The 12,240-nt window shown below is 34.0% G+C and overlaps 1 protein-coding gene across 4 annotated transcripts in view; it reads left to right on the plus strand.

Annotated features, from left to right (window-relative positions):
- Window positions 1–12,240, plus strand: part of TNNI3K (TNNI3 interacting kinase) — a 404,175-nt gene that overhangs the window by 1,606 nt on the left and 390,329 nt on the right. Inside the window, exons 2-4 of one of the 4 annotated variants that reach the window (XM_086390581.1) lie at window positions 226–393; window positions 1,537–1,629; window positions 3,679–6,739. In XM_086390581.1, coding sequence (XP_086246707.1) covers window positions 226–393; window positions 1,537–1,629; window positions 3,679–5,138 — 1,721 coding nt within the window. In that variant the 3' untranslated portion in view covers window positions 5,139–6,739. Of the gene's footprint in view, window positions 1–225; window positions 394–1,536; window positions 1,630–3,678; window positions 6,740–12,240 lie in introns of those variants that run through there. The other 3 variants (XM_086390586.1, XM_086390587.1, XM_086390585.1) reach the window with 3 other exon arrangements.

The raw sequence follows: 12,240 nt of genomic DNA on the forward strand, positions 1-12,240 counted from the left end.
TAGAATTTGTCAACAGTCCTTACAAGAGAAAAAGAATTTGTCAACATTCCTTATTAGAACTATTTTAAATCCTGCTAGCTGGACACTCATTATTCCCAAATTCTCAAAAGAAGATACATTTTTGGAGATACTGCTACCTGTTTCTTCCTTTTTACCAAATAGGTAAAACCTGTAACAGCTAGAGAATTCTAATAATATTTATCTTTTCTTTCTTTTTGCACATAGGCAAATCTATGGCAGCTGGAGAATTCTGGGACATTGTTGCAATTACAGCAGCTGATGAAAAACAGGAACTTGCTTATAAGCAACAGCTTTCAGAAAAGCTGAAAAAAAAGGAGTTACCCCTTGGAGTTCAATATCATGTTTTTGTTGATCCTGCTGGAGCCAAAATTGGTATGCATTTATGGTTAGATTTATACATAACTTGTGGGTAGACTAATCATTGAAGAAAAGTTTTCCTGTGGCTTACAGTTTAGGGACTATGTATGTTTCCACCTGTAGTCTTTACAAATATAAAAATTTTTAATGTAAATTCACTGTTTTTAAGAAAGATAAAAGGGATGGCAGGTGTTTTTGCACATTGTGGACATACCATGGAAAACTTCCAGAATATTATCCTATGTTAAAATAAAATTTATTAGTCTTAGTAAAATTTATTCTGATGGTAAACATTCCTTTGAACCTTATCCGTAGTTCTCTTAAGTTCCCTCCGAACTCCACAGTTTGTTCAGAAATAAAATGAAGGGAGCAAGTCAGGAAAAATAGATACTGCCTCTTGAGACCACAATACACAATGTGAAAGAGCACAGTCTAATTGCATAAGTATTGTAAGATGTTTACTTTTAAAAACAAGTTGTCAGCTTTGCCTTTTGACCTTCCCTTATAAATAAAAATACATGCCATTTTTCTGGGGGCCGTTTTCCATGTGATACTTAAAGCTGAAGCCCCTTGATACCAGAATTCGGGTATTTGTATCTGATATTGGCATGTCCTAATTAGCTGATGTTTTAACCTTTGTAAAATATGGTCAGTACTTCTGTGAGTCTGATGTTTGAATGAGATTTAGGTACAAAATGTTAGGTAACTTGTCCAAGGTAACTAGTAAATGGAAGTTACATTCACTTCCATTTGTAAAGTTTTAGGAAACTTACATGATTTTTTAGGAAATCAGGTTCTAAAAACCTTTTTGGAGAGTAAATCTAAGGCACCTATTTGATCATATGGGAGAATTATTTTAATGACTTTTATGGTTCTTAAGTCCAAGTGAATGTGCAAATTTATAGTCTTCTAGTGCCTAATTTATCATTTCTTTCTTTATATTACTATTTTCATGAAAGAATTAACTCAACTTTTATTGAGTTGGCCTGATCTCTGGGTTTTATTACTAATTATTTAATTGCCAGGAAATGTGTATTTAATTTGATTCTTTTGCCTGTACCTTTGCTCTCTGCCTAATTTTAGCCAAAGGATCTTATCCTCAAAGTTATAACACCTAAATTTACTGTAATAAAATAAACCCTGCTTTTTAACTTTAAGGAAATGGAGGATCAACCCTTTGTGCCCTTCGATGTTTGGAAAAGCTTTATGGAGATAAATGGAATTCTTTTACCATCCTATTAATTCACTCTGGTAATGTTATACTTTACTAATTTACATTTTCTTTTAGTATTTTACCCTTGATATCTCAGGGACATTTTTCTCCCTTACTAATACTTCTTTCTTTCATTTTGTTCTTTTGTTTTGAAGTTAATTCTGCTTTGGAAGCAAATATTTCATGTATTTCTTGATATTGTTAGGTTGTTAGTAACATAATATCTTTCACAAAATTTAACTTTAAAATCATGGATCATGTACATTATCAACTTTTCATGGATATTGTTCCATTTTCCTAAGATAGAACTCATCAAAACATGAGCATTTCTTGATAATGTTTTAGAAAGCATTCTTGCTTTAGGGGAGAGGCTGCATTAGTGCTATGATTACCAGACTTTAGGCAAAACCTTCTGTTACACATTTTTATCTAATTACTGGTGACCAAAGTCTATAATCCTTAAAGAGTTTAAAAACAAAAGAAAAGGTAATGACAGAACATAGAGTTGACAAAGTATAAAAGAGGGGAATTCCCATACAAATAAGGCGGTAGAAATATAAGAAAGAAATAATCTCAGAATAAAGGATAGTTTTCAAATTGGACAAGTTTGGTTGTATTAAAATTTTGGTTGTATGATAGAAACCTGTTACTTTCCCTCTGTGAACTGAGGGCTGGTGAAACTTTGTCATGGACCTGCACTGTTCAGTTACAGATATTTTAGAACCATTTGTCCACATGGTTACCAAGGGACTTTTCATTTCTTATGATTCACACACAGAACAATTCTTTTTAAAGATGATACCAAGTAAAGCGTCCAAGTTCTAATTTTAAGTTTAATTTAAAAGGTTAAAAAAAAAAGGCTTAGAGTTTTATTCCAGAACATTGTTATTATTACCAATTTAGTAAAAATTAAGTTGGACACCAGAAAATGTATACAGTTGATCCTTGAATAACACAGGGTTTAGGGGTGCTGACCCTTACACAGTCTGAAACCTGCATGTAACTTCGTAGTTGAACCTGTATAGAGGTAGTTCCACTCTGTATATCCACAGTTTCTCATCACGGATTCAGCCAACCTGGGGTCATACAGTCTTACAGTATTTATTGAAAAAAATCCTCATATAAAGGGATTGGTATAATTCAAACCCTTACTCTTCCAGGGTCAAGTATAATTAAAAATAGGTAATTCTTGTAACGTGAAATTTTACTTTTGGTTAGTATTTGGAAAATGAAAAAGAAAGTATTAACTCTTGTTGGTTGAACAATGTACTCTGAGGTGAGTATTTTACATCTATTATTAATCTTAAAATAATAATTATATAATAATAATTATGATAAAGTATTATTCCACATCTGCTGTCTTAGAGTAAATCCAAAGATAAACAGTTAAAAAATGGTATACCAGAATTTAAACCCATTTTTATGTGACTCTTTCTACTATGTCTCTATTAGTTACATAGTTACATAAAATGATGTAACAATTTATAGTGTATTTAATGTATTTAAGAGAACACATTTCTCAAGGAATTAAGTCATATGGCTCATCATTGAGGGAGAAGCCTTTTTAAATTAAAAACAAGTATATATTGTAAAATGCTTTTATATAAATGCACCTTTACTGCTTTTAAATGTAGGTAATAATTTGATGAAAAATGTTGCAACTGGAAATTAGTCTTTAATAGATAATTATGTATACTGGTTTTTTGGTTACATTTTTCCCCCATGAAGTGGATTTTTAATATGGTAGTTTACACATGGTTGAAATTTACTGTTTAAAATGTAGACACAAGATCATATTTTTGCTCATTTTCCTTTTCACTTGTTCTACAGTTGATTCAAAAATGTGTCATAGCCTGTAAAGCATATTTAGAATTCTTTCCTAGTCTAGAATTGCATTATATCAAATCTTTACAGGAGAATTGCTCTTTGAATTTGAAATTTATTCTTCTTTCCTGGGGTATAGTAATGCATATATTTTAAATATCTTTAGAGATATTTTGAGTTGTAACTGATGCTCCTACAATTTTAAATCTTACTTACAATCTTATAAACATTTTAAAACAGTGATTTTGTTTAATTCTATATAGGTGGCTACAGTCAACGCCTTCCAAGTGCGAGTGCTTTGGGGAAAATTTTCACTGCTTTACCTTTTGGTAGCCCCATTTATCAGATGTTGGAATTAAAACTAGCCATGTACATTGATTTCCCCTCACATATGAATCCTGGGATTCTGATTACCTGTGCAGACGATATTGAACTTTATAGTATTGGAGAATCTGAGTTTATTAGGTTTGACAAACCTGGCTTTACTGCTTTAGCTCATCCTTCTAGTTTGACTGTTGGTACAACACATGGAGTGTTTGTCTTAGAACCTTGTAACCATTTAGAATATAGAGACCTCGAATACAGAAGTTGCCATCGTTTCCTTCATAAGCCCAGCATAGAGGAAATGTATGAGTTTGATGCTGTGTGTAGACCTAGAAATTTTTTTCAACAGGAATTTGCTGGGAGTGACATACCCTCGCTTAAATTAGAGCCTGAGTATGTCTACACAGACAGCCTATTTTACATGGATCATAAAACAGCAAAAAAGTTACTTGCTTTTTATGAAAAAATAGGTACACTACACTGTGAAATAGATGCCTATGGAGACTTTCTTCAGGCTTTGGGACCTGGAGCAACTGTGGAGTATACCAAAAACACATCAAATGTCACTAAAGAAGAGTCAGAGTTGGTAGACATGAGGCAGAGAATATTTCATCTGCTTAAAGGAACACCATTAAATGTTGTTGTTCTTAATAACTCCAAATTTTATCACATTGGAACAACAGAAGAATATTTGTTTCATTTTACTGCAGATAGCAGTTTGAAGTCAGAGCTTGGCTTACAGTCTATAGCTTTTAGCCTCTTTCCATCGATACCAGAATGCTCTACTAACAAACCCTGTATTATCCAAAGTATACTGGATTCAACATGTTCTGTGACACCTGGCTCAGTTGTGGAGTATTCCAGATTGGGGCCTGATGTTTCAGTTGGGGAAAATTGCATCATTAGTGGTGCTTATGTCAAAACAACAGCTGTCCTGCCTGCATATTCTTTTGTGTGTTCCTTAAGCTTGAAGATGAATGGACACTTAAAGTATTCAACAATGGCATGTGGAGTGCAAGACAACTTGAAACAGAATGTGAAAACATTGTCAGATGTAAAGTTACTTCAATTCTTTGGGGTCTGTTTCCTGTCATGCTTAGACATTTGGAATCTCAAAGTTACAGAGGAACTATTCTCTGGAAACAAGACATGTTTGAGCTTGTGGAATGCTCGTATTTTCCCAGTTTGTTCTTCTTTGAGTGATTCAGTGACAACATCCCTAAAGATGTTAAATGCTGTACAGAGCAAGTCAGCATTTAGCCTGAATAACTATAAGCTGTTGTCCATTGAAGAAATGCTTTTCTACAAAGATATAGAAGACATGATAACTTATAGGGAGCAAATTTTTCTAGAAATTACTTTGAATAGGAAGCAGTCTGATTTAGAGACATCTTATTAAATATTGTATTGGAGAAGGAAATGGCAGCTCACTGAAGTATTCTTACCTGGAAAATCCCATGGACAGAGGAGCCTCATGGGTTATAGTCCATGGGGTTGCAAAGAGTTGGACATGACTGAACTTCAGAACACAAATATTGTATACTTTGCCTTTCTTAATTGAGCAAGATCACAAATGCAGGAGTTTTCTGTAGACGATTGGTTTTTAATTGAAGTAAATTAATGAAAACTATATTAACATGATTGATGTAGCATAACATTAATAACACAAAAATATAAAGCTTTTTAACGAAAATTAGTATTGTAGTGCTGTAAGTTCATAAAAATGAGTTTTTAAAGTTTTATCACTATTTTAACTTTTCTTATGAAGATGGATTTGTGGAATGTTATTTATTCACAGAGTAGTAGAACAGTCTTAAAGGTGATTTTATAAATATACTTTTAAAGTTTTTCATCTTCTTTTGGACTTTGGTTACAATGAAGTTCTAAGTATTCACTGGCAGTTTTCTCCTCAAGTGCATTAATCCTATTCTGGTGAACTGTTATGAGCGTGCCATTCTATAGGGTCTTCAAAACACTGTAGAAATGATGTAGAAGTACTTTTGCAGAAAGAAATCTGTGGCAGACAGACAGATAAAATCAATGTTTAAAGTATTGTGATAGTATTAAGTACAAACTGTTCTGAAATTGATGATAAAAATCTCTCATTAATCTTATCAAAATGAAACCAAAAAGATATGTGTGCTGTTTTATCCTTATAAACTTGAACCCGTGTTTGTGTATCTTAAAAATTTTCCCCAAAGTTTCATCTATAGGAAAGCATATATACACATAAAACTCAAGAATCTGTATAAGAAAATGTTGGAATAATTGGGATTCCCTGATAATTCATAAGTTCATGGTGGACATTATCTTCATCCTCCCTCATTAATCCTTTAACAGAAATATTAAAATTACCAGATGGACAGATTTTTACTGTTCATTTTTTAATTTTCTGACCATGCACTAGTAATGACACTGAGAAGCAGCAAATGGCCAAAAGGTAGACAGCAGGAAGGAGCCAGAGAAATAGAATGACTGTGAAAATATACAGATGATAAACAGCTTCAAGACAATAAAAGTCGGCTGGAACTCTGAGCACTGTGTTCTTATTTTGGTATAGGCACATATTTGAAATGTTTTCATACCAAAGTCTAATAATAGAGAAAAGTTTTGTCAAGAGTTTTGTGTTTTAACATAAATAAATTGAAATAGAACTGGTCTGTGCCTCTATTATTTATATGTCAATATAAAATTAGCATATCAATGTGAAAATAATTGGTAAACCAGAAGTGACTTATCAGCAAGTCTCAATTACAATAATTATGTGTATTTTTTCCAAGTTTCTTCTCAAGGGGAAAATAAAGATATACGGTAGCTGTTGTTTACCAATTACTGATTTACTTGCAGAGATTTCACAGGATGTTATGTGTCATTCATTAAAAATTCATTGCTATATTTCTAATTTAATTGATTTAAGGTACCATCAGTTATTAAGAATCATCATTTTATGTTTCATTGAAAAAACTGCCAATAAAATAAGATGCAATGCTTTTCTCATTACTTGACGTTTTTATTTATTGGAAATCTTTTGAAAAGCACTTATATAGATTTGTTTCATGTAACCCTTTTGCACATACATGTAAAGAAACAAAAAATGAAGTATTAAAAAACAGTCAAAACTTTTCCATAGCTTCTTATCTAGAGACAAATTTTTCTAAAGCAGTATTCAACTTAAAAGTGGTTGATCCATGTGTTTCCACCTAGTACCATCTGTGCTATCAAAGGTATTGATAAAGCTGCATATTCTTCAAGTGCCACCACCACACTGCTGCCTGGATTGACCTTCAGTCCGTGGCCACCAGATACTTGTTCTGCAAGTTGGATGCTGATGCTTTATTACTTGAAGTTGTTTCACTTTTGCCTTAGTTTAATCACATCTCTTGAAGGTGGTTGGCTTCTATTTAATATCAGTGGAAGGTTTCTGAGAAGTTGGCGGTCACCAGGTTAATCATATTTCTGCATGATGTATGAATGCTAATTGCTTTGAAATGTTATCTGTTCCAAGAATTTGTCAGTGTCTCCTTTAATATGCATGCCTTGGTATATAGTACCACACATGTACCACCGGCACTGTACCTAATTCAACCAATGTGATAATCACATGCATGAATAAGTAAGAAATTGAACATTTTCTCTTGCTTTATCATTTTTACTTCATAAAATCACAGCCTTTAAATCATAGGCTTTCAAGGTTTGTAAAGGACAACTACTGTTTGTAAATAAATATATTCTGTAAACTTACTGATGAATTAATAATGACCAAGAAGGGCATAGGAAAAAAATACAACTTTGATACTGATCTTCTATCCTGGGCATTTATCTTCCAAACTAAACAAAACAAGTAAAGAGTGTATATTAATTATATTAAGTGGAAATAAATTTTCAAAAATCCAAGTAATGCTGACAGTCACAAAAATTTGATGTAATGAATCCAGAATCACTTCTCACAAGCAATGATCCATTCATCTTCTGAGTCTAGACAATATTACCTCTGTTAAAGATTACCAAATTTAGCACAGAGCCAAAATTAAATTTTGCCTGCTACAAAATATATGCATGGCTATCATGGCTGATAACTAGCATGCTACACCTGCCATTCACATACACCAAAATATCCTCTGGACTTGAGAACCTTGGAGACCCAAAATTTAGGAACCTTGATGTAATCTGAAAGAGTTGAAAAAAAAAATTAAAAGCATTTATCAATTTGCTTAAAATTGTCAAACATTTCAGGTGTTCTTGTTTAGCTAAATGAAACGCAAGTCTTCATCTATGTCAATAACTATTCTTATAGATTAATGTTAAATATTTCAGGAGAAATATTTTAAGCTACCATGAGCTGTATTGTTCATGTTAGTACCTCAGTCATGTTCAGTTCTTTGTGACCCCCATGGGCTAGCCACTCCCTTCCAGGCTCCTCTGTCCATGGAATTCTCCAGGCAAGAATATTGGAATGGGTAGCCATTCCCTTCTCCAGGGGATTTTCTCTATCCAGGGATCAAAGCCAGGTCTTTTGCATTGCAGGCAGATTCTGTACTGTCTGAACCATGAGGGAAGCCCGTTATTTTTAAGCATAGTTAAACTTAAATCTTTTGTTCCTTATATTCATTGATTAGCTTTAATAATTTTCTAGTGGAGTCTTTAGGGTTTTCTATGTAGAGGATCATGTCATCTGCAAACTGAGAGTTTTACTTCTTTTCCAATTTGGATTCCTTTTATTTCTTCTTCTGCTCTGATTGCTGTGGCAAAAACTTCCAAAACTATGTTGAATAGTAGTGGTGAAAGTGGGCACCCTTGTCTTGTTCCTGACTTTAGGGGAAATGCTTTCAATTTTTCACCATTGAGGATAATGTTTGCTGTGGGTTTGTCATATATAGCTTTTATTATGTTGAGGTATGTTCCTTCTATTCCTGCTTTCTGGAGAGTTTTCATCATAAATCAATGTTGAATTTTGTCAAAGGCTTTCTCTGCATCTATTGAGATAATCATGTCTTTTGTTTTTCAATTTGTTAATGTGGTGTATTACATTGATTTGCAGATATTGAAGAATCCTTGTATCCCTAGGATAAAGCCCACTTGGTCATGGTGTATGATCTTTTTAATATGTTGTTGGATTCTGATTGCTAGAATTTTGTTAAGGATTTTTGCATCTATGTTCATCAGTGATATTGGCCTGTAGTTTTCTTTTTTGTGTGGCATTTTTGTCAGGTTTTGGTATTAGGGTGATCGTGGCCTCATAGAATGAATTTGGAAGTTTACCTTCTGCAATTTTCTGGAAGAGTTTGAGTAGGATAGGTGTCAGCTCTTCTCTAAATTTTTGGTAGAATTCAGCTGTGAAGCCCGTCTCGACCTGGGCTTTTGTTGCTGGAAGATTTCTGATTACAGTTTCAATTTCCATGCTTGTGATGGGTCTGTTAAGATTTTCTATTTTTTCCTGCTCCAGTTTTGGAAAGTTGTCCATTTCTTCCACGTTGTCCATTTTATTGGCATATAATTGCTGATAGTAGTCTCTTCTCATCCTTTGTATTTCTGTGTTGTCTGTTGTGATCTCTCCCATTTTCATTTCTAGTTTTATTGATTTGATTTTTCTCCCTTTGTTTCTTGATGAGTCTGGCTAATGGTTTGTCAATTTTATTTATCCTTTCGAAGAACCAGCTTTTGGCTTTGTTGATTTTTGCTATAGTCTCTTTTGTTTCTTTTGCATTTATTTCTGCCCTAATTTTAAAGATTTCTTTCCTTCTACTAACCCTGGGGTTCTTCATTTCTTCTTCTAGTTGCTTTAGGTGTAGAGTTAGGTTATTTATTTGACTTTTTTCTTGTTTCTTGAGGTATGCCTGCATTGCTATGAACGTTCCCCTTAGCGTTGCTTTTACAGTGTCCCACAGGTTTTGGGTTGTTGTGTTTTTTCATTCGTTTCTATGCATATTTTGATTTCTTTTTTGAATTCTTCTGTGATTTGTTGGATATTCAGCAGCGTGTTGTTCAGCCTCCATATGTTGGAATTTTTGATAGTTTTTCTCCTGTAATTGAGATCTAATCTTACTGCATTGTGGTCAGAAAAGAGCTAAACAGTCAATGAATATAGTAAAGTTGCAGGATATAAAATCAGCACACAGAAATCCCTTTCATTCCTATACACTAATAATGAGAAAATAGAGAAATTAAGGAAACAATCCCATTCACCATTGCAATGAAAAGAATAAAATACTTAGGAATATATCTACCTAAAGAAACTAAAGACCTATATATAGAAAACTATAAAACACTGGTGAAAGAAATCAAAGAGGACACTAATAGATAGAGAAATATACCATGTTCATGGATTGGAAGAATCAGTATAGTGAAAATGAGTATACTACCCAAAGCAATATATAGATTCAGTGCAATCCATATCAAGCTACCAATGGTAATTTTCACAGAGGTAGAACAAATAATGTCACAATTTGTATGGAAATACAAAAAACCTCAAATAGCCAAAGCAATCCTGAGACAGAAGAATGGAACTGGAGGGATCAACCTGCCTGACTTCAGGCTGTACTACAACACCACAGTCATCAAGACAGTATGGTACTGGCACAAAGACAGAAATATAGATCAATGGAACAAAATAGAAAGCCCAGAGATAAATCCACGCACCTATGGACACCTTATCTTTGACAAAGGAGGCAAGAATATACAATCGATTAAAGACAATCTCTTTAACAAGTGGTGCTGGGAAAACTGGTCAACCATTTGTAAAAGAATGAAACTAGAACATTTTCTAACACCATACACAAAAATAAACTCAAATTGGATTAAAGATCTAAACCTAAGACCAGAAACTGTAAAACTCCTAGAGGAGAACATAGGCAAAACCCTCTCCGACATAAATCACAGCAGGATCCTCTATGACCCACCTCCCAGAATACTGGAAATAAAAGCAAAAATAAATGGGACCTAATTAAACTTAAAAGCTTCTGCACAGCAAAGGAAACTATAAGCAAGGTGAAAAGACAGCCTTCAGAATGGGAGAAAATAATAGCAAATGAAGCAACTGACAACTAATCTCAAAAATATACAAGCAACCCCTGCAGCTCAATTCCAGAAAAATAAACGACCCAATCAAAAAATGGGCCAAAGAACTAAATAGACATTTCTCCAAAAAAGACATAGATGGCTAACAAACACATGAAAAGATGCTCAACATCACTCATTATCAGAGAAATGCAAATCAAAACTACAATGAGGTACCATTTCACGCCAGTCAGAATGGCTGCGATCCAAAAGTCTACAAGCAATAAATGCTGGAGAGGGTGTGGAGAAAAGGGAACCCTCTTACCTGTTGGTGGGAAAGCAAACTAGTACAGCCACTAAGGAGAACAGTGTGGAGATTCCTTTAAAAAACTGGAAATAGAACTGCCTTATGACCCAGCAATCCCACTGCTGAGCATATACACTGAGGAAACCAGAATTGAAAGAGACACGTGTACCCCAATGTTCATCACAGCACTGTTTATAATAGCCAGGACATGGAAGCAACCTAGATGTCCATCAGCAGATGAATGAATAAGAAAGCTGTGGTACATATACACAATGGAGTATTACTCAGCCATTCAAAACAATACATTCGAATCAGTTCTAATGAGGTGGATGAAACTGGAGCCTATTATACAGAGTGAAGTAAGCCAGAAAGAAAAACACCAATACAGTTACTAATGCATATATATATGGAATTTAGAAAGATGGTAATGATAACCCTGTAAGTGAGACAGCAAAAGAGACAGATGTATAGAACAGTCTTTTGGACTCTGTGGGAGAGGGAGAGGGTGCGATGATTTTGGAGATTGGCATTGAAACATGTATAATATCATATATGAAATGAATCTCCAGTCCAGGTTCTATGCATGATACTGGATGCTTGGGGCTGGTGCACTGGGATGACCCAGAGGGATGGTACGGGGAGGTAGGATAGAGGGGGATTCAGGATGGGGAACACGTGTATACCTGTGGCAGATTCATGCTGATGTATGGCAAAACCAATACAATATTTTAAAGTAATTAACCTTCAATTAAAATAAATTTATATTTAAAAAAAATCTTTTGTTCCTATAAAATATGTTTAGATAAAACCAATTTCTGTTGTAGCTGAGGAATACAACTTTGTTTATACTTAGTGAAATTATATTATTAGTATTTCATGTACTGAAGTTTGTCACACGTCACATTCTCCTTCCTTTCAGTACTGATAAGCTCAATTCCAGTATGCTAGTATTCATGTTCCCATTTGTCTATATTCACAGAAATTTCGAGCTCGTTTGTTTTTAAAGTATTATAAAGAGCAAATTGCATCAGTTTCTGGTGGGAAACAACCAGTTCCTGTCTCTGACAGAGCTATTTACATGAGCCACAACAAGCCAAATATGCCATATCATTCAGACTTGGCAGTTTGGGTGTACTCTAATAGACCACCATTTTGGATTAAGTTGAAAATTGGAATAAAGGGTCTAACTGGAAAATGGGCA

The sequence above is a fragment of the Bos grunniens genome, chromosome 3, assembly GCF_055505025.1.
Source record: "Bos grunniens cultivar Pamir isolate PY7600 chromosome 3, Bosgru_T2T1.0, whole genome shotgun sequence".
In the NCBI taxonomy this organism is placed as follows: Eukaryota; Metazoa; Chordata; class Mammalia; order Artiodactyla; family Bovidae; genus Bos; species Bos grunniens.